Here is a 27,963-nt window from a genome sequence, read left to right as displayed (position 1 = left end):
TCTATTTTCTCATGAGTTCTTTCACTCTTATTGTTTTGCACAAGACATATTTTTCTTTTGGTTTCTAAAGAAAATTAGCTTTTCAGTAATCACTCCTGATCCATTTGTCCCCATGTTATTTTAATTTTTCTCATAAAATGTGCATCTTCTAAGTTCAAATTTGTTTGAACCACCATGTATTTTATATATTTATCTATATTGTTGTTTGGTTGGTTTTATTACCTTTAACAACACACTTACATTCTAAGAACGAGCTACCACAGGGGTTCAGAGAAAACCCTCGGAAAAAAATATATATCTTTGCGGATCCTTCCAGAACTCATTCACATCATGCATCATGATTGTGATTTCTCATTCTCTAAACTGTCCATCAAATATAGACTATTGGTCATTTTTGGGATTACACTGTTGTGCTTTAAACAACTTTGAAATAGTGGTAAAGACATAAAATGAAATTTTCTAAGCTGGCACCCTGCAGTTTTCTTGCCTGTTCTCAATGCTCAAGGTCTGAAATGGTCATGAAAACTAACTCCCCTCCTCCAATACTCCTCTAGTACCCCATGCATCCTCAGGGCTGCCTCAGAGGCGGAAAACCACTTGTCTGTGTCATCCCTCATCACAGAACCAAGAACCAGGTCTTTTGGTATGTGGACCTCCACCTCTCCAGTGGACACTGAATGTGAGCTGCCACTGTTGTATAGCTACTTCAGCCATATTGTAGACACATTATTTTAGTAAACTAGGCCTGCCGTTGTGCACTTTAGCCCAGCTACATTTTATACAGCCTGGCTTTATTTTTCTTGCAATTGCCATTTGCGGTGTTGTTTTATTTTTCTCTAACTAATTGTTCTTTCGCCTAGGAAAGCATTATGTTCTCAGTAGGACATTCATTTCACTTTGAGCTTTCCTCAAGGCTACAGTTAGATAGGGTTGCCGGCAAAAGTGGTACACTGTGTCTCCAACATTGATAGAACCACACATATTCCTACATGGGGACCCTTTCTTAGAATGTCAGCTGTTTTATTATAAAAAACAGGTTGGTGGGACTGTTTTTGTGTTTCACTCTCCTTGTCACAACTTTGCTTTTATTGTATTTTATCATCCTAGTGTTTGCAATACATGCCATTTTATCTAAGATCCGGTTACTTCAATAAATCCTTATTGAATTATATTCTGCCTCTGTTTGTCTTTGCCTGTGTGAGATTAATGCAATTGGGAGAAAAGGATGAGATCTGATCGACTACGATTCCCCTGCAGAGTTTTTTTTGTCATTTGCCCTGTTGCCACAATCATCCCTGTTCTTGGTCAAAGGTGAGGAGCTGCAGTTTCCAGAATACCCGGATTAGGCAGAAAGTGTCACATGGTATGGAATTGTACTTAGTACCCGCAGTCGATGCATTACTATAATGAGAACCTACACCACCATTGCTGTTGAATTCTGCTGCTTGTCTAACTTTAAGGTCCAACTCTCTCAGGCTCAAGAAGATCTTTATATTTCCAAGGCTGTCTTAGCCTTTTTTTCCTCTGCCAAATCCTCCTCCAGCATCAGTTTCCTTTTCTCAGGGGTCCTCTTAACAGCAACCTCTTCCTTGGCTGCCTTCAAGTTTAATTTAACCAGCTGCAGCTTCAACTCTTTCTCAGCCCTTCTGTCTTCCGGCTCCACTGAGTTCAGCTGCAGTGTAGCACTCCAGGTTATCAAGCTCAAACTCTGTACCAGCAGGTAGAGTCATACCTAGGCACAGACAGTCACGTTCAATGGCAGTGAATTTGGAAAAAGCAAAAATTCCCAGTTGAGGAGAATTTGAAAAAGAAATCCAATTGGTACAATATTATTTGTAACAAGATTAGTAGTGGGAGTTACACTATTCACTGCATGGTACTTGACAAACACAAATACTGGAATCCACCACTGAGCACCAATGAGAGAAATTGAATTGTTGGTTGAGGGTGTGAATCCCTAATCAAGCAATAGCCACAATCCTTGTCAGGGTGAACTGTAAAAATTCACTAAATTAACCTGTGCTTAACTTTCTGATAGCTTGGCAACAAAACCACTCAGGCTTTACATAGGGAAAATGTGTAAAGTACACTTGCAGCACTTAAACAGTCATTAATAAGTGAAAACACAACACAAGAAAATTCCCATGAGACTGGGGCAAAGTTGAGTTATTGCTGACTGTGATGGAGTGCCGTTTGGATACCTGAAGTGGATTTTGCCCGGTCCCAGCTTGCCTTTAGACTAGGAAGAATTTTTTTAAGAAAAATGTCTGAGAAGGTGAATTTTACCGGGGCAAGGCAGCTAACGGTGCCAGAGGAGACGGTATTGTCATCAGAGAATCACTGGAAGAGGTAACGGTGAAGATTTCTTCATTCAAACATATTCTCTTTTTGGGAAGTCAAAGATCTCCAGCAGGACAAATCTACAGGCTGTAGCCAATGAGGGATCCAGAAGGGCGGATACATCTTCTGCGAGGAGCCACTACACAGGATTTGCTACTGCAAGAATGTAACAGGATCTGCCGTTTAGGGCGAACACAGATGCACTTTGGGCGGATCGGCTAGTTGGTATGTCCCAGTTACCTGTCGGTTCTCAGACCACATTTTGGCAGAAAATTCCAAAGTCTTTGCTTTGGGCTAGCTGGGCACATTGAGCACCAATTCCAAGGGTCCAGGAATGAAAGGCCACCACTTAGAGGGACCGGACTGGCGTAGTCTGAGTCCAGGTGTGGGTTCAAGACGGTTGGACCCTTTTCTGTCCTTGAGGCTCTGATCAGGAGGCCATCTAACTATCCATTGGAATCACAGTGGAAGTCTTGGACTAAAGCAGGAAAGCAGGTCCGAGCACCAGGGCTGTCCTCTGAGGACACAAGACAGACTTCAGGAGGCAGGGCAGTCCTTTGACATTCACAGCAGGCCACAGGCAGCAGGCCAGTACTCTGAAAGACCTTCCTCAGGTCCAGAAGTGAACTGAAGAGAGGGTCTGAGGGTTGTAGTTTTGCATATGGTGCCATCTTTGAAGTGTAAGAAACGTCCAGAGTATACCCCCACAGAGGTGTATAGAATTTCCTGCTTCTCTGCCCTGGTCCAAGGATGGCTGGGTACACAACAGGCTAGTGAGAATTATTTGTGTGTGTGCTGAGGCAGTGTCTTCGAAGTGCAGACCTTCACACCCCCATCCTGATGGGATAGCTCACCCTGACAACATTTAAGCCCTCATTACGAGGCTGGCGGTCTTGAGACCCCCAGCGCCGCTGTGACAGTTGGACCGACGCACTCCAGGGGGTCTGACCGCCACAAGACAGGGACCGTTGTAACTGCTGGTGACTTGGTTCCTGACCGGCTGATGGCAGACAGACTTGTGGTCAGCCACGACAGAGCTGCGTGATCACAACTCCTGTTTCCACCTGCCTTTCCATTACAGAGACCCTGCCATTGAAAGGCTGGTGGAAACACAGTGCATGGGGCCACAGGGGCATGGGCAGTGCAGGGCTCCCTCTGCCTAGCACCCTCAGAATGAGCAGTGTCTATTTTGTAGACAGTGGGCATTCTGAGGGTGCTGCTGTGCTACATTATTGGCCTCTGCTCCCTTAAGGGATCCAAGGCTGATACCGTAGCACTGTTCCTGCTGGTCTGACCAGCGATAACATCGTAATGCGATGCTCCTGCCGGTCAGCACGGGGGGAACATCGTCGTACGACTGGGGGGAAGTAGCCGGTATGACGGCTGCCTCCTCCCCACGGCTTTGGGGATCAGAGTTTTCAAAGGCCTGTCTTTGAAGTCTCCCTCATTTCAAAGGCACCACTAGGTATAAGAACTGGACCTCAGACACCGGCACTTCAGTGCATTTCTGGACCTTTCAATACTCTGTCAGGAAGAAGGACTGCTGTGCTGCTGAAGGACTGCCACTTTCCTGGACTTCTGCTTTGCTAGATTCCTGCCTTGCTGTGCTGCCCTGCTGCCTGCTATTTCCCTGCCTGGGTGGAAAGGACTGGACCTGCATCATTTGACTCCAGGGTGACTCCAAGGGATAGATGGCTGGCCTCCTGAATTGAAGTCTCAGGAACATAAAAGACTACCAACCACCCTGCGCTTGCAGCTGGACTCCTCCAACTAAAAGTCTACCCTGCCAAATGGTACCACTCAAGTGCTAGTAACTTGGGAATGCTCCCTGCATCTCCCGTCAACTGCAGCCTTGATGTCAATATCACAACTCTGTATCCCAGCTTCACCATTCATCAAAACCGACATATCATTTCACTGCGCAACACATCTTTCACACCGAGCTTTACACTGCAAGCCCCATCAACTGGATCCTCAACGTTGAATCAACAGGACCTCACACCGCAGCCTTGACGCATCTCAGAACCATCGTCTTGCTCAGCTCTGCGCAACACATCTATGAAGTGGATCCATGCTATGCTTGTGCTTTACCCTGACTAGGATTGTGACTGCTGCTTGACCAGGGCTTACACCCGAATCAACCAACAACAGCATTTCTAATATATATATATATATATATATATATATATATATATATATATATATATATATATATATATATATACATGTATATGTAAATATATATATATATATACATATATTGTTTAGATATAAACAATTAAATTCCAAAACATTATATGTAACTTTTTTTTAAATGATTTTAAATAATTTTACTTATTTCTTACTTGTCCCAATTTGACAGTTCAGAGTAAACCCTTAAATACCTGAACAACACCCTGTTGCAGGTCACCCCCCTTCTTTCCTTCAGGGATCTCAAAAACCTGAAGGTTGTTGTGATGCTACCGATTCTCCAGGTCTTCAATCTTAGACTGGACCAGAGCAAGCTCACCCTCATGCTCTCCGATGGCCCTTGCAGAAGCTGATCCAACCTATTCCGTATCAGTCACTCTTTGCTGTAGCTCTGAGACCGGAGATGTGAGTGCTGATACCTTCCCTGCTATCACAGCTAATGATTTCAGCACCTGCAAGTTTTCTGCTTGTGGTTGTGCATTATTTTGAGGTGTCTCAGAGCATTGGACTTGCACCAGTTGGATTATTGTTGATAACGTGGTGTGAAAAGCTGGGATAGCTGCAGGGTTATTATTTAATGCACCAGTATCCCCTGTCACAGCCGCTGCTGGACCTTTGCTAAGCAATAGTAGCTCAGGGTTATTTTTTGGCAGATTAGCTATGATAAGGGCTGTCACTGTATTTCCCTCAGAGTTAACAAGAATTTCCATGTATCCAAGTTGTGAATCAGCAAATTGTGCTGTGCTGATTTTTGCTGGAAGATTTGAGCTCTTTTTCAGTTTGGCGGTAACCCACTTCAACAAGAGACTGCCCTTAGAGTGGACCACAGCTAGTTTGTTCTCACTTAAGTTCTGGTGCTTATGCTTAGCATCAGTTCTGCGGTTGCCAGCACAGTAGGAACCCCCTGTCTTCCCATACTGAGACCCCCACTAGGGTAGTTTTGATAGAGGAGCCGGCCCTTGCGCCAGGTGCTGTGCTTCCCAAAGGGGCCACATGGGCACTTCTATGGAGTAAGACAGTGTGATTAATTGCCTCGAGCCCGCATTTGAGAGTGGCCTGCGCCTCCTTTTTGCTAGTGTTGAAATTACTTATGTTAGACAAAATGAAAGTTGTGGTGCCAGAGTGCTGCCAAATCACTGGTGGTGCTCAGTGAGGGGCTCTGCCACGCACCTTAACATTAGCACTACCCCTCCCAAAACAAAGAGAAAACCAACACTCCAGCTCAAGAACAATGGGGGTCATTACAACCCTGGCAGACGGTGGTAAAGCTGCGGTAATACCGCAAACAGGCCGGCGGAACAAAAAAGCAAATTATGACCCTGGCGGAAACCGCCAACAAAGACAGCCACTTTAACACACCGCCCGCCAGGGCGGTACAGACAAGCAGCGCGGCGGTCACCGCCAACAGACAGGCGGAAGACAATGTACCGCCCATAGTATCACAACCCGCCAATCCGCCACCTTTTCCGTGGCGGATTCACTGTGGATAAAAACACGGCGGAAACAGTTGCTGCAATGGGAAAATGCTCACCTGAACACATCCCACGAGGAACGAGGACTCCATGGAGCCGGAACTCCAAATACTCCCTGCGCTTGTCTTTCTGCTCCTCTACGACCACCATCTACGTAGGCGCCAAAGACAATGGTGAGTACTGCACCTACGACATGGGGGAGGGGGGAAGCAAAAGTTAGGGGGACACCCACGAAACACCCCCACCCCCACCCTCACATATTACAACATACACACCAATGCATCCACAAAAATCACAGTAACAACCCACAATCCCCCCGGAAGAATGCAAAGACAAAGCGAAATCCGTTCAGACATTGTAATGTATCAATATACATGTCTTGCAAAAATATACAGATATATACGAAAATCAGGCAGAAATATATACATTACGAGAAGTAGTGCAGATATGTACATATCAATGTCCGTGCACCACTAGCCCGAAAATGCATGGGCGAGGCCCACAAAAGATACCTGACCACAATTGGAGAGAACACTGCCGGGGCATCAGATAGAAATACTACAGGCACCTCAGGGGGAAGGGAAGGGGGGGCACCTCAGCCGGATGACTGAAAAGCCAGATCCACGACGGGGCTCCATGCCCACTGTGGCATCCTGGGGAGTGCAAAGCCACAGTCTCTCAAGTCTCTACAGTGGGTGGTTTGCCCACTGTACCATCCTGGGGAGTGCAAAGCCACAGTCTCTCAAGTCTCTACAGTGGGTGGCTTGCCCACTGGACCATCCTGGGGAGTGCAAAGCCACAGTCTCTAAAGTCTCTACAGTGGGTGGTTTGCCCACTGGACCATCCTGGGGAGTGCAAAGCCACAGTCTCTCAAGTCTCTACAGTGGGTGGCTTTCCCACTGGACCATCCTGGGGAGTGCAAAGCCACAGTCTCTCAAGTCTCTACAGTGGGTGGCTTGCCCACTGGACCATCCTGGGGAGTGCAAAGCCACAGTCTCTCAGGTCTATACAGTGGGTGGCTTGCCCACTGGACCATCCTGGGGAGTGCAAAGCCACAGTCTCTCAAGTCTCTACAGTGGGTGGCTTGCCCACTGGACCATTCTGGGGAGTGCAAAGCCACAGTCTCTCAAGTCTATACAGTGGGTGGGTTGCCATGGCGGTCTTTGCCCTGTTCAGCGGTGATTTGCCATTGCAGTCTTTTGCCTGTTCAGCGGTGCTTTGCCATGGCGGTCTTTGGCCTGTTCAGCGGTGCTTTGCCATGGCGGTCTTTGCCCTGTTCAGCGGTGATTTGCCATGGCGGTCTTTGGCCTGTTCAGCGGTGCTTTGCCATGGCGGTTCTGGACTGTTCAGTGGTGCTTTGCCATGGCGGTCTTTGCCCTGTTCAGCGGTGATTTGCCATGGCGGTTCTGGACTGTTCAGCGGTGCTTTGCCATGGCGGTCTTTGCCCTGTTCAGTGGTGCTTTGCCATGGCGGTTTTTGCCCTGTTCAGCGGTGCTTTGCCATGGTGGTTCTGGACTGTTCAGAGGTGCTTTGCCATGGTGGTCTTTGGCCTGTTCAGCGGTGCTTTGCCATGGCGGTTCTGGACTGTTCAGCGGTGCTTTGCCATGGCGGTCTTTGCCCTGTTCAGCAGTGCTTTGCCATGGCGGTCTTTGGCCTGTTCAGCTGTGCTTTGCCATGGCGGTTCTGGACTGTTCAGCGGTGCTTTGCTATCGCGGTTCTGGTACGGACATTGGTGTGTGGCATGACGTTCACTAGACTGGGCATTGGTGTGTGGCAGGACGTTCCCTCATAGCCCACCTGGGCTGTGGCAGCCGGGGCCCTCCTGGGCACTGACTCCGGCGGTGGCGGTGGTCTCCTGACCAGTGCCGATACTTGGGCCCTCCTGGGCTATGACTCCGGCGGTGGTCTCCTGACCAGTGACGATACTTAGGCCCTCCTGGGCTATGACTCCGGCGGTGGCGGTGGTCTCCTGACCAGTGACTATACTTGGGCCCTCCTGGGCTATGACAGTGCGGTGGTCTCCTGACCAGTGACGATACTTGGGCCCTCCTGGGATATGACTCCGGCGGTGGCGGTGGTCTCCTGACCAGTGACGATATTGGGCCCTCCTGGGCTATGACGGTGGTGGTGGTCTCCTGACCAGTGATGATACTTGGGCCCTCCTGGGCTATGACTCCGGCGGTGATACTCACAACAGGCTGGGCAGACTTCCTCTGGCCCTTCCCCACCTTTGGTGGAGTCACAGCTGACTCTCCAATCCCCATGGAACACATGTGAGTTGTTTTCCCACCAGGAGTCTTCACACGGTCCCGTCGTCCACTCTCCAATTTCAGAGCCTTTACAGGGGGTGGGCTGCCAGTGCCTTGGCTCCGGGTCACACTGCCTGCCCTCGTGGCCGGTGCACTCCACATTCCTTGTACAGGCACCACTGGTATTGGAGGCTTTTTGGCTGAGGCGCTACGACGGGACTGATGAATTGGAGGGGGGGCAAAAAGGTCAAATTTACAGAGGGACAGTTTCTGACGAACACTGGGATGGGTAGTTTGAGGGGGTCTGGGAGTGGAGGAAGAGGAGGTGGTTGTAGGAGGTGTCACTTTAGGTGTTTTGGGTGCAGGTGCAGGTACTGGAGGCTGTGGTGAGGTGGATGGACGTTGGGTGTGTGGTTGCCGGCGTTTGTGTACTTTGGGAGGGGGCATCACAGACACACTGGGAGAGGACACAGGGGACGTGTAAATGGGAGTGGAGGTGGTGAGTGCAGGTGAGCGGCTTGGGGTGCTGGGTGTCCTTGTGCGATTCATGGTGCCTGTAGATGTGGTGCATGCAGGAGTGTGTGTGTAGACGAGACTGGGAGGGAGGAGGGAGATGAGGAGGAGGGGGACACAGTGGAGGCAGTGGATGTTGCTGGGTCTGTATGTGGGTGAGGCTTGCGTGAGTGCCTGTGGGTTGTGTGGTGCCTATGTTTGCTTGAGCTACTTGTGTGTGCTGACTTGTGTGCATGCTGGTCTGTAGGTGTGCTTGGGATGGGCTGGGGTACAGGGGATTGGGTCTAGGTGGAGGAGGTTGGAGGGGGGAAGCTAGACACAGAGACAATGGCTGCCATCAGTGCTGAGGCCAGAGATTGCAGGGTTCGCTGAAGGACAGCATGACCAGAATGAATGCCCTCCAGGAATGCATTACTGTGTTGCAACTCTCGTTCTACACCCTGGATGGCATTCACAATGGTAGACTGCCCAACAGTGAGTGACCTGAGGAGGTCAATGGCCTCCTCACTGAGGGCAGCAGGGGTGACTGGGGCAGGGACTGAGGTGCCTGGGGCGAAGGTGATGCCCACCCTCCTGGGTGAGCGGGCACGGGGCAAACGCTGAGGGGCTGCTGGGAGGGCGGTGCTGGTAGGGAAGGTGGCGGCTGTACCTGTAGAAGTGGGGCGCACAGATGGTGCCGCCACCATAAGCGAGCCCCCATCGGCGGATGAGTCTGTGTCGCTGGTTGGTGATCCGGTGGCCGACGTGAAGCTTCCCTCGCCCTCCGTCCCACTGGTGCATTCAGAGTCCGTGGTATGGCCCTCCATGGCCCTGTAGGATGCAGCTCCCTCGTGCTCCGGTGCCACTGTACCTCCGCCTGATGATGCTGATGTACAAAAGAACAGGGAGAGCAGAAAAAGGGGGGGGACAGAAGAAAGACAGGTTGAGTGCATGGCATACCGCTACCGTTGGCGGACAAGACAGACACAGCAGCCCCCTGTATTACGCTGTGCTCCTGCCCTCTGCATATGCAATTTCTGGGATATAGCCTACATTGCAATGGTGGACATCTGCACACATGGATACCACCGGGGCAACTATACCTCGACTTGGCACTATACTGAGGTGTGGTAGAGTACCACATGGGCTGCATTACAGAGGGGCCAAGTCTTCGTGTTTCTGGCTGGCCTAGGTACACCCACAGGCCTCCTCCCCCACCCAGACCCCTCTACTGCGCGCAAAGGCCGCAGAATGAGGTTGTACTCACCCCCTTGTGTCTGCTGTGATGCCCTCAAGCGCCCATCCAACTCCGGGTAGGCCACCGCCAGGATCCGGAACATCAGGGGGGTCATGGTGCGATGGGCACCCCTCCCACATTGGGAGGCCATCCCCAGCTGAGCCTCCGCCGTCTTCTTGCTGCAGCGGCGAATGTCCTCCCATCTTTTCCGGCAGTGGGTGCCCCGTCTCTGGTGGGCCCCCAGGGTCCGGACCTCCTTGGCGATGGCACGCCAAATGTCCCTCTTCTGGTGGGCGCTGACCTACATGACATGCACAAGGGAAGAGGAACAGTCATTACCAACTGCACCGTCGATGTGAGTGGCCCCCTCCCTACTCTGGCCATGTGGCCCATTCATTCACATGCAATAATGTTCTATGAACTCTGCCCCCTTCCCTCTTACAACCAGCCCTCTCCACCCAGGCCTAGCCCATACAACGTGCTCCCTGTGTACTAACCTGTTGGTCTGGAGGACCGTAGAGTAGCGTGTACTGGGGGAGGACCCCGTCTACCAGTTTCTCCAACTCCTGAGCAGTGAAGGCAGGGGCCCTTTCCCCAGACGCAGCAGCCATCGTCGCTTCCAGACCGAGGTCACAGCAGCACTTGCAGTGTAGGTCCTCTCCTGTCGAAGGTCAGGTATCTAGTGATTGAACAGATAGAAAATGGCAGTGACTTCCGCGGCGGTGCGCATCATCGGCGCCAGCGCACCTGTTCATTGGCTCCTGGGACCCATAGGGTCCAATGTTAACCAATGCAGCATTGCGCCGCGGTCTACGACCGCCTACCGCGATGGTGTGCAACGCCAGCGCTGTTACCCCACAATCCCATTGTGCCAGTTTAGAAGTCAGGCAGCCGCCATTTCAGTGGCCCACATGGCTTCATTTACCTCTGCGTCACACATAGCTAGGCCTACACTCAACACACATACAGGAAGGGTTTTGTGATTGGTGTAGTCTTGTGTGTAACTGTGGGTACATACCTGGAGGAAAAATTACTGATTCGTCGCTGTTGTCCTTCGTAGGCACCGTCAGCTGGGACATGTGAGAAGATGGCGGAATCCTCCGGTGTACCGACCTCTGGTGGACCTGTTGACAATGGAAGAGCAACATGTCATCGTCACCTACCCGTTTGACCGTGCCACAATCCAGGAACTATGCACCCAGTTGGAGCCAGACCTGATGTCACCAATCCGCCATCCCACTGGAATCCCCCCTGACATGCAGGTGCTGTCAGTGCTCCATTTCCTTGCAAGTGGGTCATTCCAGACAACAGTGGCCATGGCATCAGGGATGTCCCACCCGATGTTTTCCAACGTTTTGTCCAGAGTGTTGTCTGCCCTGCTGAAACATGTAAGGAGATACATCATTTTCCCTGAGGTAGAAGATTTGCCTACAGTGAAAGGTGACTTCTATGCCCTTGGACATATCCCCAACGTCATAGGTGCCATTGATGTGACCCATGTAGCTCTGGTCTCCCCCCACAGGAGTGAACAGGTGTACAGAAACAGGAAGACTTATCATTCCATGAATGTTCAGATGGTCTGTTTGGCAGACCAGTACATCTCCCAGGTAAATGCTATGGTCTCTGGCTCAGTGTATGACGCCTACATCCTGCGGAATAGCAGCATCCCTGATATATGGCTCAACTCCAGAGGCACCGTGTATGGCTATTGGGGGACTCTGGTTACCCCAACCTGTCATGGCTATTGACCCCAGTGAGGAATCCCAGGATCAGGGCAGAGGAACGGTACAATGAGGCCCATGGGCGGACTAGGAGGGTGATCGAACGCACCTTCGGCCTCCTGAAGGCCAGGTTCAGGTGCCTCCATATGACAGGTGGTTCCCTATTCTACTCACCGAAGAAGGTGTGCGAGATCATCGTCGCCTGCTCGATGCTTCATAATTTGGCTTTGCGACGCCAGGTGCCTTTTCTGCAGGAGGATGGTCCAGATGACGGTGTTTTGGCAGCTGTGGAGCCTGTGGACAGTGATGAGGAGAAAGCTGAGGAAGAAGACAACGACAACAGGGAGTCAGTCATACAACAATATTTCCAGTGAGACACAGATGAGAACATTTTCATTTTTACCATTACATTAACTTTCACACGTCTACCTCTATCCTGTCTGTCGATTTCAACCAGTATTTGGCTACTAAGTTGTACCTTTCCATTATGGTTTCACAGGTGTGGTTACCAACGTGTGTCATCTGCTTGCATCCTTCAAGGACTTGTGATGTGTGACATAGGTATGTTGGCTTTACAATGGGAAACGCATTATGACTCTGTCATTGATAATACATATTTACAATATCACAGACTGTCTCCAGATTGTTTTGTGTTTCAAGGGTGTCTATTGAAGTGCTCAGAAATGGGAGGGGGTTGTAAAATGAGGATGGGTGATGGCGGAGGAATGTCCATGGCAGAGTCCAGTCTATTAGTCTCACAGGTGCACTGCCCATCTGGGCATAGGAAGTGGAGCTGGGGCAGTTCAAGTATGGACAGGGTAACAAAGTGGGTCAGTGGGAGGACAATCAGGGTGGTCTCATTTCCTGGCGGGGGTCTTGCCATCTTGCTCTGTCCTGTTCCTGGCTCTCAGGGGCCGCTTGTGTGGTGGTTGTCCGTCTGCAGGGGGTGGGGTGCTGGTGTGGTGGTCCTGTGGCGGGACGTCATGTCCACTAGCGCCGGCGGAGGAGCTGGGCAGTTCATCGTCCTGGCTAGTGTCAGGGGCCCCTTGGAGTGCCAGGGTGTCCCTCAGGGTATGCTGTATGTCCTTCAGCACCCCTACGATGGTGCCCAGGGCGGAGCTGATGGTCCTGAGCTCCTCCCTGAACCCCAAATAATGGTCCTCCTGCAGGCACTGGGTCTCCTGAAACTTGGCCAGGACCGTAGCCATCGTCTCCTGGGAATGGTGGTATGCTCCCATGATGGAGGAGAGGGCCTCGTGGAGAGTGGGTTCCCTTGGCCTGTCCGCCCCCTGTCGCACAGCAGCCCTCCCAGTTCCCCTGTGTTCCTGGGCCTCCGTCCCCTGGACTGTGTGCTCACTACCAATGCCCCCAGGTCCCTGTTGTTGTTGGGGTGGTGGGTTATCCTGGGTTCCCTGTAGTGGTGGACACACCACTGATTGACCTGTCCTGGGTAGTGAGGTTTGGGCCCGCTGGGTGGGTGCTGTGCTGGTGTTACCAGAGGGTGGAAGGTCAGTGTTGGGCTGTGCCTGTGCAAGGGGAACCGACTGTCCCGAGACCCACGATGGTCCGGGCTGGTCATCAGGATCCAGTAGGGCAGAGCTGCTATTGTCACTGTGGGCCTCTTCTGGGGGTGGAGTGGTGTTGTCTGGACCCTCTGGTGTCGTGACGGTCCTTCGGGTTCCTGCAGGGGCATAAGAGCATGATTAGTGCATTTGTGTGTGTGATGGTGTGCAATGGGTGGGTTTCTGTGTACCCCAGTGCAGGCATTCCTGAGTGGGGGCTTGTGTGATGATGGTTAGGAGGTTGTTCTGGCTATGTGCAGTGGGCATGCTTTAGTGCTGGGTGTCCATGCTTAGTTGTGTCATGCAGGGCTTGGTGTTGGGATGGGTGGTTTGTGTTATTAGTACATTAGTGAGGATTGTGGGTGATAGGGGTGGGGATGAAGATGGGGGTGTGTGATGGCATGCAGGTAGGGTGGGGGATATGATAGTTAAGATTTGACTTACCAGTGTCAATTCCTCCACCGACTCCTCCGAGGCCCTCTGGATGCATGATGGTCAAGACTTGCTCCTCCCATGTTGTTAGTTGTGGGGGAGGAGGTGGGGGTCCGCCGCCAGTCCGCTGAACCGCTATGTTGTGCCTGGAGACCGTTGAACGCACCTTCCCCCGTAGGTCGTCCCACCTCTTCCTGATGTCCTCCCTATTTTTTGGATGCTGTCCCACAGCGTTGGCCCTGTCCACGATTCTTCGCCATAGCTCCATCTTCCTGGCTATGGAGGTGTGCTGTACCTGTGAGCCAAATAGCTGTGGCTCTACCCGGATGATTTCCTCCACCATGACCCTGAGCTCCTCCTCGGAGAAGCGGGGGTGTCTTTGGCGTGACATGGGGTGGTGTGTGTGATGTGTGGGGCGGAGTGAGTGTTGATACGTGTGGTGATGTGTAGTGGTGTGTGGTGTTTTGTGCGTGGATGTGGTGTGGGTGATGGTGTTGTGTGCCTCTGTATGGTGGTGTTGTCTTGGCTGTGCTGTCTCTCTGGCCTTCGTCCGTGAATTTTGGTCGTAGGGGTTTGTGGGTGATGTGGGTGTGTGTTTTATATTGAGTTGGGTGTGTGGGAGTGTTGTTTGTATGTGTATCAGGTGTGTGTATTTTGAATTGTCCAATGTGGCGGTGTTTTGGAGATGTGTGTGTATTTTGAGCGCGGTGGTGTGTACCGCCAATAGAATACCGCGGTTGAAAGACCGCCGCGTGGATTTGTGGGTCGTAATAGCATGGGCGTGTTTCTGTTGGCGTGGAGGTGGAGGTTTTGTTTTCGACACTTTAACTCTGACCTTTGGTGTGGCGGAGTTGTGTGGGTGTCTGTATTTCGGCGGATTCCAAAATGTGTGTCATAAAAGCTGTGGCGGGCTACCACCGCCGCCGTGGTGTATTGGCAGTCTTCTGCACGGCGGTAAGCGCCTTTTACCGCCAATGTTGTAATGACCCCCAATGTCTTTTATTAAAAGCACCAGGCTTGACCTCTGTACTCAGGACATGGTCCTACTTTGTAATCAGCCTTTATCAACTGAAGTATAACACCACAATTGAATGTCACCAGCGATTTGGCAGCACTCTGGTACCACAACTTTCAATGTGTGTACTAAAGTCAGAGAGCCTCTGGAGTTGAGATTTGAATGAGATGTAATTGGATTTCTAGAGCTGGGCACAACGTAACAGCAGAGTGGTGAAGCAAGAGACAAACCTAAGAAACACAAGATGAAAGATCGCAGAGGCTGCAAAAGTTTAACTTTACTATCGTGGATGGACAGCAAAAAATATTAGAGAATGCCGTGAAGGAACTATTTTACTATGATATTATTTGATACACATGAGGGACATTCAATTGCGGTGTTCTGCTTCAGTTGATAAAGGCTTATTACACAACTGAAACGCATCCTGAGTACAGAGGTCAAGGCTGCTGCTTGGAATAAAAGACAGTGTTATTGAGCTGGAGTGCCTGTTTTCTCTTTATTTTGAGAGGAATAGTGTTAATGTTAAGGAGCTGGCTGAGCACCTCACTGAGCACCACAAGCAATTTGGCAGCCCTCTGGCACTATAACTTTTAGTGTGTGTACTAAAGTCAGAGAGCACCCTGCATTGAGACTTGAATGGGATGTAATTGGATTTTCGAGCTGGGCCCGTGTAATAGCAGAGTGGTGAAACAAGAGACAAACTTATGTTAAAGCAGCGCTTGATGAAAAATCGCAGGTTCGAATACGTCTTACTTTTGTATTATAAATGGACACCAAACAATATTTGAGAATGCCATGATGGAAATATTTTACTATGATATTATTTGATACACGTAAGAGGCATTCAATTACAGTGTTCTGCTTCAGTTGATAAAGGCTGATTGCACAGCCGAAGTGCATCCTAGGTACAGAGGTCAAGACTGCTGCATGGAATAAAATATATTGTTCTCAAGCTGGAGTGCCAATTTTCTCTTTATTTTGAGAGTAGTATATATGAATATAAATATATATATATATATATATATATATATATTACATGAAACATAAAAAAGTATTAATTTATTTTTAGAACGTTATACAAATTACTAAACAAAAAAATAAACACAAATAAAAATTTAGAAACAAATAAAAATACAGTATAACAAATACTATAAAATTAAAATTAGAAACAAATACTAATAATAATAATTGCATGTAAACAATATAAGGAACTGTATTTAAGTCTGGAAAAATACATACACTATGTCCACTCCAGTTAATGCAACAGTATAGAAAGTATGTAGCTTCAGAGGGGTTAAATATATTATTCCTGTTCCAAACACTGCAACAGTAGGGAAAGCATTGGACTTCAGAGGGGATACATTTACAATTCCTACTCCAGTCTATGCAACAGTAGGGAAGGTGTTGGACTTCAGAGGGGTAAAGTTTATTATTCCCACTCCAGTCTATGCAACAGTAGGGAAAGTGTTGGGCTTCGGAGGGGTTAAAATTACTATTTACACTCCAGCTCGCGCAACAGTAGGGAAATCGCTGGTCTTAGGAGGGGTAAGCAACATACAAAACAGGCAAAGTGTTGGACCTCGGAGGGGTAAGATTTACTATTCCTACTCCTTATTGTGCAGCAGTAGAGAAAGGATTGAGCTTCATAGGGGTACAATTTACTATTCCCAGGCCGCACTAGCCTGTGTAACAGTAGCAAAACTGTTACACTTTGGAGGGGTAAAATGTATTATTCCCACTCTCGTCTGTGCAACATTTTGGAAAAGATTGGACTTTGGAGGGGTTAAAATTACTATTCAACAGTAGGGAAAGCGTTGGACTTCAAAGGGTTAAGATTTGCTATTCCCACTCTAATCTAAGCAACAGTAAGTAAACAACTTTACTTCAAACACATTACATGTTTGCATAACTGTATTCATTTAGAAAAAATACAAAACTCTAATATAAACATTATAACTTAATATTACTATACATATATATATATTTTATATATATATACATATATATGTATATATATATATATATACATATATATATATACATATGTACAACAAAAAAACTATTTACCAACCTATATTGTTCATAAACAATATAATTTATTTTCAATTGTAAAATGTGGCTTTTTAATTATTACTTAATTGACGTGCCACCCTATACCCCTACAAGCCAAGCAACCCATATATAAAATGATTATAACAAAACGTACATATTTGATAATCAATTAAATACCTAATTAACAATTATTAATTAATTATTAATTTCTTAATTAACTTTACACCCAACTCTACAAACGCAGAAGCCCACACTTAGAAAATAATCAATATATATATGTAATTATTACAAAATTGACATAATTATTGATCAATTAAATATTTGATGATTATTATTTATGAAATATTACTTAATCATCTTCCCACTCTATACCCCTAAAAAACCTAGCATCCAGCAACTAAAATATAGCTAATATAATTCAGTGTTACATTATGTACATAATTAATAATCACTCAAAAAATTAATAATACAGTAAAATTACTTTATTAGCTTTCTACTCTATCCCTACAAATATAGCAAACACACACTTAAAAATATAATCAATTAAATAAATATACGTAATTAATATCAATCATATACATACTTTAAAATTATTCATTAATTAAAATATAATTATTACGTAATTAACTTGCAAACCAAAAACCTGCTACAACACTATATTACTATTAACAATTAAATGAAAAATTTTAAACTGCTTAAAATTACAAACTATATTTAAAACAATTATATAAACAATAATATCTTAAATGTAATATATGAACTAAAACACATTAAAATAATTAATGAATGGTTCTTCACAACCACATTTTTTAAAACGATATTATCAAAGATATTCTTCATAATGATATTACTTATCTGAAAAAATATATATTCTTGACAATGCTATTTCTGCATCACAATATTTTTATATTGCAATATTTTGTGTCTAATGTTTGTAAATTCTGATATTAAAAACTCAATATTTTGTGCAAATACCACACAATGAGCAACAGTCCTCCTATTTTTAAACCACACCTCTGTATTCAATTTCTGATGCAGTATTTGCTTATTATGTAGTTTGGTGGAACTTTATTACATGATTTAATGCTTTGTAGCTCAGGATGTCTGCCCTGCCTTTAGAAGAGTGTTCTGAGTCATGTCCATAGGAAGAGATCTCAGGAAACTCAGGGTGAGGATTGCAAGGCAAGTAAACCACGCAGTAGTGAAGCATTTAGGCGAGTTTTGCCTCGCTACTGGAGAGCTCCCTAGAATGGGCATTGGAGGTGCAACCTCTGACATGAAAAACGTTAATATGTGGCAAGTGATTAAGGATCCCCCTTAGGCAGAGAAGGAAATAGGTGCTACCAACGAGAACCTGTGCCCAGAGACAGCCTTTGGAAGTTCAGGGGTGCTCAAGGAAATGATAAAACGCATGATAGAGCTTCTGAGTTGTATGTAGTGAGGGTAGAAACTGTAGGAGGCTGAGGAGCCATCCCCACCCAGAGGTGGCACGGAGACATGATAGAATTCAACATTTCCCACTGACACTTAATCATCAGTGTAGAGATTTGTCTGCACGTTCCCAATGTAACCACCAAATGACCCAACTGTACCAGGACACTGGAGCATGGCCTCTCAGATGCTGAAGCTGAGTGATGGTTGGTTTCCCGGTTGGAAAAGCCTGATCTTGTGCTACCACTTTTGAAGTTGTAAGCTTTAACTTAAGCACTGAGTTGAGGATTTTGAAACCCAATTGATGGCCTCTGACAGTGACTTTCTGTACAGTTACTTCACATACGATGTGGGTAGTACTGTGACCCCCCCCCTCAACTGAAGGTGGGAAGCCTAGACATATTGTTGTACTGCAGGATCCTTCAATGGAGCCAATGAATAGAGGAGCATGTGGAATCTTAGACTGTGTGCTTCCCTCTTGTCTAATGACTTAGGGCCTCATTGACCTTTGACCGCCAGGACGAAGGTAGCGTTAGTACCGCCAACAGGCTGGCGGTACTAAAGCCCGCATTATGACCGTGGTGGATTCACCACAGTCATAACGCCGGGACTGCCAGGCTACCACCATAGCAGTCCAGGCGGTTGTAATCCGCCAAAACAGCGCTGCAAGCAGGCCTGCCCTGGGATTACAAGTCCCCAACTGCCATCCGTTCCATGGCGGTAAATACTGCCATGGAATAGCTGGCGGAATGGGTGACTCGGGGGGCCCTGGGGTCCCCTGCACGGCCCATGCACAGCCCCATCGCTCAATCCACTGCCCGAATTACGGGCAGTGGATTGCGCGACGGGTGCTGCTGCACCCGCCACACCACCACATTGCCACCAGCTGCAAAGTTATGGCCGTACTCGCCCGCCGGGCCAGGTGGGATGTCAAATTATGGCTGGCGGATTTCAGGCCGCATTGGTGGTACAATATTGGCGGGCGGGCTCTGCCGCCCGCCAATGTTGTAATGAGGGCCTTAGTGCTGAGAAGTGTGGTTTTCACAGTACTGAATGGTCCCAAAGACTTGAACTATATTGAGATGGTCCCAGGAATAAGTAGGTAACCCCTCATCTCCAAATGCATGGGAGTGCTGCCATAGATAAAATATTGACTAACTTAAACTCCATAATCTTACTGTATTAGTCTGTTATGAAAATCCTGGTCAGACTTCCTACTGATTAAAACAGATTTTGAAGAAGACCTGTGCAAAATTTGTATTATTTTCATAAATTTGTGCAATACATGGAGTATGCTGCACAATTTTTTTAAAATTCTGGACATTTTACGTCCGTGAAATTTTGCAGAAGTTTGTTCCGTTTTAAACATTTTGAGCTGAAATCTTGTAGGGGCATGAGACATGCTCTGCTCCCACCACTTCCTATGCCAGTATGTTGTGTGACTTATGAATGCAAGGCATTCCACAAAGTTAAGTCTGCACATGCCATACTGTGACATTTTGGGTCAGTATAATTTCATGCAATTTGTGAAACTAAATTTCACAGACTGGTGTGAGCATTTTCTTGACTTAAAAGCAAACAAAACCATTTTCATAGCAGGGTTGCTTTCACCTATTTACAGGCCATATCTGGCATAGATCATCATTCTAATTTATTAGAATACTTAAAAAAAATGCAAAAGATTAGCTAAAGTATGCACACTGTAACACGTTTCTACATTACCAGAGAAATTTCAGACCAGAGGGAGACCACTTCTGATCCAGTAGCCACAGTTCTATGTACAGGTGATGATTGGATAAATGCAAATGAAGAGAAAAGCATAATGATGGCAGTACTGTCTACAAATGAAAAACTTTACATTTGTTCAACTCATGTAACTGTTGTGTTCAAAATTAGAACTTTTATTCCGATTTGTATTTTTGGCTCTTTGACCATGTGTCTTCTTTCCAATATTTTGTACTTTCACCAAACTTATTCAGCAATTCAGGTACTGCACTTATACTGAAGTCCTGTAACACGTTATTCATATTTCCAAATACAAAAAGTGTGTTCTATTTATGATTTTTTTTTATTTTTCCTGCAGTTGCTGGGATGAGAATGACAACAGTGTCCCATGGTGGGTTTTGAAGTTGCCCATTTTAATTTCAATAATAGTAAGTGACATAAAATCTTGGATTGCATGTGCCATAATAGCAGTTTTGCAATATTTGTGTGTATTTTATCTGTCATAGTATGCAAATGTTATAGAACTAAGGGCATTTGTATCTTTGTGAGGCGTATTCATCAGGTGCATGACTTTAGAGTAACTATGGGCCTTATTAAGAAATTTTAAGATTGGATAGCCTGTCCGGCAAACTCCCGACAGGGTGGCTGCGGCTGTAGTAGCGGCCACCTCGAGGGACCTATTAGGTGTTTCCTGCAAGGCTGATGGGCAGAAAACGAGGTTTCCGCCTGTCAGCCTAGTGGCAAACAGGCACCAGCATTATCTCGGCTCAAAATCGAGCCGGAGGCAATGCTGCTGCCGCAGGGTAAACCAGCACCTTCACAATGTTCTCTGTCTGCACAGCAGATAGTGAAAATTGGGATGGTGCTGGGTAGCGGGATCTCTGAACTGCCAATGCCAAGTGCATGGGCAAAGCGGGGGGGCACTGTAGCCATCTGTACCTTTTCTCCTCCAGCCTTTTCATAGTGGTAAAACTGCCATGGAAAGGCTGGTGGAGAACAAGGTCGTAATCAGCAGGGCGGCGCTGCATGCAGCGCCGCTCTGCTTGATTACGATCTCTGCCACGGCCAGTCCATCGGGCTCATGGATTCCAGCAGTGCTGGTGTTAATATGGCAGTCGGACCACCATGGCAGCGGCAGTCCTCTCTGCCACCATAAGGCTGGCGGTCTTAAGACTGCCAGTCTCGTAATGAGGCCCTAAGTGTCGCAATCACTGTCCCATGTTGCAGCCTGCAACCCTTATCCCCTTTGCAACCTATGTGATTTATTTGATCTGGGTACTTATATTTTAAATGTAAGTATGCATTTAGTTTTTGCCAGCATTGTTTGAGCCATCGATTTGTGCTTATCAACATGCTGCAATAAACATTACTCCTCTACTGAATGTAAACTTGAAACTCTTCTCCAGTCCCTGCTTTTTCTGAACTAGTTAACTGTGAGTAGCAAGGGAGTCCTCTCCTGCTTCGCCTACCTGTCCCAATAAGGAAATTGTGCTTGAACTGTAAATATAATAGGTATAGCTCAGTAGTGCCAACCTAAAGGTCCTCCTACTCATAAAAATGATCTTAAATTGTGTGCCCAGTGGACCACCAAAAGGAAAATGTATATTAATTTAGATTGCATCAAACAAATGTAACAAATATTTTGTTGAATTGAAATGTCTGGAATAATCATGAATAGTGCATATTGTAGTTCCAAATGTATATATATCAAAGCTAGTTTATTACTTAAAACATATTACAATATAGGAATGTTGAGAGCTTCATTGAATACAAAGTAGTGGGTCAGGGCTATTGATGGCTTGTATAAGCCTTCTGCTCCACTATTCCAATGCTAATCTTTTTGTTTTTCCCTTTTTAATTTCGAACATTCTACCCTTAGGGGGTGGAATGTTCTAATAACATGATTGCCCTTCTCCTTAGAAGGCTATATTATTCAACATCCATCTAGATTGAAAATATTTAAGCTGACATGTTTCATCCCCATGTCAATAGGGCTTTTTCAAGTCTCTTATTAGTACTAAATAGGAAGAAGCAATACTGCACGATTTTTCCTTGCAATGGTAGACTCTTAGAAATATAAGTCAACTGACACATTGTTTTTGTATCTACTACAAGATTGAACACTTAAAACGTTAGTAAATATCCTCCTCAGTACCAATATGGTGTTTGCCAAAACATATGTTTGTAAAGCATGAAAATGTGTTGAAGGTGGACAGAGGGTTTTGGCTTTGTTTTCATGATTCTAAATAGAGAAAGATGAAATCTCGATTCACTCTCTTTAAATTCTAAACTTACAAGGAATAAGTTCTACTCGATGTATCAGTAGAATTATACCCTAGTCCATCAGATGATAATCTTTATTGTAAAGCTGGTACCACATTTCATGAATGTGACAGAGGAATTTGGAGTGGGATATTATTCCAATTAAGTAAGACTTGCAATGCAAGATCCTGACCCAGCCACAGCCACAGTCTTGCGCTTGTGCTACTCTGGTGGCTTTTCATTAGTTCCTTATTTCCGATATCCAATATTTTCCAGCTCCCTTGTGGGTCTTGTAATGATTACACAACCTTGGAGAGCAGAGTAGTTCCCCTTCCCCAGTGTTAAATGGTACTGTGGAACATTATCACGGACAGGCATGTCTGAAGCTTTTCTGAAGCCCAGGTCAAAAAACGACTTGAGGTTCTACCGTTCCAGTCATCTTAAAAATAAATTGTGATAACTTGTGCACTTTCACTCATATTTGACAAATAGAACCATTCACAATATTACTATTGTAGTTCACTATTGAAGGACTTCTTAGTCTAAAAATCTTGAAAAAATATGGTCTTCACAAAATATTGGGTCACTACCACCTGACACATGTAATGGGATTAGACTGCACCATAATGTGGAATTGTGGCTTTCCCCCACAAGTTAACATTTGCATAGAGCATTTGAGGCTAAAATATTTGGACACATTTTCACATGATCTGAAGATCACTTTTACAGAATAATGTAGGATTTCCTAAAATAGAATTTCAGGAGAAATAAGCATTAAATGGAACACGTTTGGTTAAGCCATTAATGGAAGGTGCATTAGTTAAACAAAATTCTAAGGGGGGATGGAGGTATAAATAATGTTTGGGATTGGTACACATCGTGCCAGTTCTAAGATTAGATCTTTTAACCCTGGTAGTATCATACAAGAACCACTAACTATGGCTACGACTCCTGGAGCCAGCAGAGCGTGAGTCAGTTTAGGGTCACGTCACTGTGACTGACAACGTCCAAATGCAGCATCCTCTGAAGGCATCTCTCTTTCAAGCAATCTCTGCTACTATAATCTGGAACACCCGGCAGCAAGAGATCAGTTTTAAATGAGTTATGTGGTGGGTACTAGAAAAATGTCTAAGAAATAAACACAAACAAAAAGTAGGCATAGACAACACCATAATTTCAGTCTCCTCCTGAACGTGAAAAACACACTACATTCAATAAATACCACACTGCGCAAAAACAACAAAAGTTTGCTTCTGCACAATTAAGATATCCTTTTTTCCAGGGATGTTGCTGATATGCACTTTTAATCTTCTAGGTCAGAGCCCACAACTGGCAAAAATGTCTTTTGAGCTATATTCTTTGGGAGATGTTGAGGGTTACTTTAATATTTAGCAAAACATTTATTTGACATCTGCCATAAGGAAACAAAGAAATATCACTTTTAAAAGCAAAGGCGTAATTTTTACTGAACTACATTAGGTAGCCTAAATTCTAGATGCAAAAGTTATTTAAGGTAGTTGCGCATGTGGGAGACACTCTGAGATGATTCACAAATGTATAGAATCAATCTAGCTAGCTTAGATCCAACAAAGTGCATTTTATGCATAGTGATATTTGTTAAATTAATGTGTACATATACAAAATATGCAATAAAATATGGTGTGTAATAGCATCTTCTCCCCTGCAGAATTTTCAAGGCTGGGCATGTCTAGGGGTGTGGGGCACCTTCCGTTCTTCCAAGGCATATTGGGCAAGTGCATGGTTGCTGAATAACTGCTGCTGCTGGCAAGTGACATGGTTGCCAAACACAAGTATACTACTGACTATCCACACCAACAATTTTTTGACATACTTATACTTATACTGAGGACAGAATAAAGAAAAGTAGATGCATATAAGGAAGTATAGATTTACTATTCCTACCACCACATCTATATATTGAAAATATATGCACTGTACAGTTACATATATGTTCAGGGGCGTAGCTTCAGGGGAGGTATTTGCAGCGTTACATACCCCCCCTCTAATAAGTGTACTCTCTAGTAATTAGTTGAGTACAGATGCTGTCATTCTGGAATGTGTGTCAGATTTCATCCATCATTTTTATATAACATACTGACAAAACCCATACACACATTCTCTCGTCTTTGTTTTGAAGGTCTTAAAAATGTTGGTTGGCCTACAAAATATTGAGGCAGGTTTATGAAACATGGCACTGCACCTAGTGTAGTGCCATTTTTCCTGGCCCTTTGCGCCCCCTAATGCCACCATGTGTACACTATATTTAAAATAGGGTGCACCATGACAGTAGTTAGGGAACTAGTGTCATCATTTTTTACACATAATTTGCGCTTTGCAGGACTAGCGTCAAATCTGTTGACACTAATCTGCAAAGCACCCAGGACCCATTGAAACCAACGGGAGTCTCCTTTTAACACCTGCACTGAGCAGGCGTTAAAAATCCCAGAAAAAATGACGCAAAGAAAGATTTCTCTGTGCCATTTCCCCCAACCCCCCCCCCCCCAGTGCTGGAATGCCCCATGCATACATTATGCCTGGAGAGGCATAATGTGGCGCAAGGGATTGCAAAGAGGCGTAATGCATGTAAATATGGCTACGCGTTTTTGGCCTTCCAACGCCACAGTAGCATGAAAAAATGACGCTAATGTGGGGTTGGAATGGCACTAGGCCCCCTTAAATCTGTGCCATTGTGTTTAAGTACCCCTAACAATCAGCACTCCTCTCACCTTCCACTTTCTCCCAAGCCCCATTTATGGACTGCTTCTCCTATAGAATAACATGATATGCTAGCAAGATTGTTGGAAAATTTGAAGTTAACACCTCACCAATATTACTGACCAAGTTATGCCCCTGTATATGGGGAGTTAGGTACAAAAAAAGATAGACTTTCCTGTCTATATTTTTTTGCTATTCTGCCCTCAATATTCTGTTCAATTGATATTGCACACATATGTTTGGCCGGCTGTCTCCGGCCGGCCATACACACAAGAAGTAGTCTGTTGCCCGGCTGGAGAGAGCAGGCACAGGCTCACAATCTGCCTGGAAGTGCCTTGGCTGGGCGCTCCCAGGCAATCCTAAACCTGCTCTGAGCAGTGTCAGAATTGGCCGCAGGCCAGGCTGGGAGTTTGTGCCTGCAGCCTGTCTGTAGCCTAGGAGAGGAGCAGTGCGGTGGTGACGGCGGCGGCACAGGTAAGTTATTTTTTTTAATGAATTAGCCTGCCACCTACCTCCCACCACCTGAGTGCGTGCTTGCCCATCCCTGTTTACCACTGTGAGCCGCTCCTGAGAGTGGCTACTCCACTGCTCACAAAATGCTTGAGGAGTAAAGTATAGTTGTAAAATTCCAACCCTTTACTTTGGGGTTCATATGTCATGGAACGATCCAATAGCTTGATATTTTGGCTAAATCAGCTGAATTTCCGCTAAGAAAAGTTTTGAATTTTCATGAACAAATAAATCATTGATTTGTATGAAATTATCGTGTTCATGTTTAATAAACACGGGTTAGGTCTTCAAACAGCTTGTCATTTTAGCAGAAGTGCATTCTGGAACCCGTGGTCTTTAATTTATTATCCCATGAGCAAAAATACAAGCACACTATTGCAAATTTCAAAGCTGGACTGGGCAGCCTGCCCACGCAATGTGTTTAGAAACCTGAGAGCTGTGATGTCATATTATGTGATAATCTGTGGGCCAATTCTGTGAATATTTCCAAATTTGCATTTTTTGGCTCTATATGAAACGCTACAATATCACAGCAGAGAAAGCAGCATAACTATGTTTTCTTGGCTATTATTTTTCACTGTCAAACTTAGAATTTGCCTTGAATGTCTAGGATTGATTGACAGTGTTTGTATTCCACAGACCGCGCTGCCCAATTTAGCTTACTTTACAAAAAACGGGAAAGCAGATAGTTGTATTAAGCAACTGAGAACATGTTAAGAGATAACAATATTAGGCTTTTATGGCTTGAATCTATCGTTTAAAATAAGAAATTTGAATTTTCGCAGGTAAACTTCTTCCTCTTTATCAATATCATACGAATTTTACTTCAAAAACTGATGTCACCCGATATTGGAGGCAATGAACAATCTCAATATAAGTAAGTACTATTACTATGTGAACTAAATATGTTTTCAACATAACACAACTTATTAATACGATAATACTGTTTTAAAGTTAATTACTTACCCAAAGCAGAAGATAGTGGGCATTGCATATGAAATGTAAACAGAAATTAGGCTTGTGTGTAAGATGAGTCTATTGATAAATGCTGATTCTATTAACATAGTACTATATTTCACTGTCTATTCATATTTGCATTATGTGGGTGTCTCAATGGATGTGATGGTAAACATGTGGGACCACTCAAAAATTAGGCGCTATTGTGCAGAGAAAGGGTGCACTGAACACTAATGTGCAGATGTCCTCCGCCAGTCAGGAAGTACTGTCTACAATTGGCCTAACCAGCCAGTATTGTGCGAGTGCATCCACTAAAGTAACTAGCTCACTCTCAACCAGTACTGTGTGCTTGGACCAGCCTCTGCTCTCATCTGCCACCATTGTACAAATACACCACATTGGACAGTAATATACAGTGTGACTTCTTAGGCTATAAATAACAAGGTTCCAACATAGGAGCAATACCACTGACCTGGTCAGTGCACTGCTCTACTTCCTGTGGCTCCACCTGGTAAGTAGAACCTGGTAAGTGGAGAAGTGTGGCTCAATGGTTAGAGCGGCAGACCCTGAAGCAGAGATCTGGCTCAAGACCAGGGTTCAAGCCCCGCTTCGGCAGGTCTTGGGCTCAATTCCCCTTGACCAGATAATTCTCGCCTCGGTGCCTAATCTAATTCATGGGTCCCACTGTGCAACTCTGGGCAATAGCTTGCTTAATCTCCACAACGGCCCCAACAGCGCTTGGATGCCTGGCTTCACCCTGGGGGTGCTCAGGAGTGGGTGCCTCACAGGGAAAAGCCAGGAGGGGTTCCATAGCGGTATCAGTACAGCGCCTTGAGACCCTAACGGGTGAGTAGTGCGCTATACAAGTGCTAATTTACATTTTACCCCTCGCTCCTCTGAACTCCTGACTCCTGTCAGGAGTTCGAGGCCCTCCTCCACCCGCAGGCTTCTGCCTGTGCCTTATCCCTGGTGTCTAGAGGGAGAGCTCTGCTTTCCCACTAGGCTGCCCTCTGCCTCTCTCCTCCTTTGGTCTGCTTGCCCTCCGTTCTGCTGCACTTCTGTGTCTGTCCCTGCTGTTTTCCATTTGCCCTCTGCCTCTCTCCTCCTATTTTCTGCTTTGCCCTCCGTTCCGCTCTCACCTCTGTCTGTCTGTCCCTTTTTGTACTCCTTTTTCTTGCGCTCACTCTTCCCTGTTTTTCTCTCACTCCGCTCTCTCTCACTTCACTTTTCCCCCTCTATCTCCCCTGCCGCTGCTGCCCCGTGGCCCTGCCCCCTTTTTCACCCACACTCCTGCCTCCCAGCTGTCCTCTTCTCCCACCCACCTCCCTACTTAATGGTGCCCCTGGCTCTCGTCCCACCCACCTCCTCCATGCACATCTTCACTAGGACGCCGCCACCCACGATGCCCTCAACACCAGCTGCTCTCCCGCCTGCCTTCAAGACTCCCCGTTGACCACCCGCGGACCCTTCTTCTGCCGGAACTACACCTTCACCAAACTCCACACCAACGACCCACCCACTAAGGCAGGACGCAACCAACTTAGATGTATCCTCCTCAAAACTCGCTCTGTCCAAAAGCA

At 46.1% G+C, this 27,963-nt stretch overlaps 1 protein-coding gene across 1 annotated transcript in view; it reads left to right on the top strand.

Annotated features, from left to right (window-relative positions):
- The window catches only part of VIPR2 (vasoactive intestinal peptide receptor 2), an 880,953-nt gene that overhangs the window by 794,500 nt on the left and 58,490 nt on the right, over window positions 1–27,963 (top strand). Inside the window, exons 9-10 of the mRNA XM_069211169.1 lie at window positions 20,277–20,346; window positions 26,212–26,303. Of these exons, the coding sequence (XP_069067270.1) occupies window positions 20,277–20,346; window positions 26,212–26,303 (162 nt within the window). The remainder of the gene's footprint in view (window positions 1–20,276; window positions 20,347–26,211; window positions 26,304–27,963) is intronic.

This window comes from Pleurodeles waltl, chromosome 10 (genome assembly GCF_031143425.1).
Source record: "Pleurodeles waltl isolate 20211129_DDA chromosome 10, aPleWal1.hap1.20221129, whole genome shotgun sequence".
In the NCBI taxonomy this organism is placed as follows: domain Eukaryota; kingdom Metazoa; phylum Chordata; class Amphibia; order Caudata; family Salamandridae; genus Pleurodeles; species Pleurodeles waltl.
This window is presented reverse-complemented; position numbering and strand designations above follow the sequence as displayed.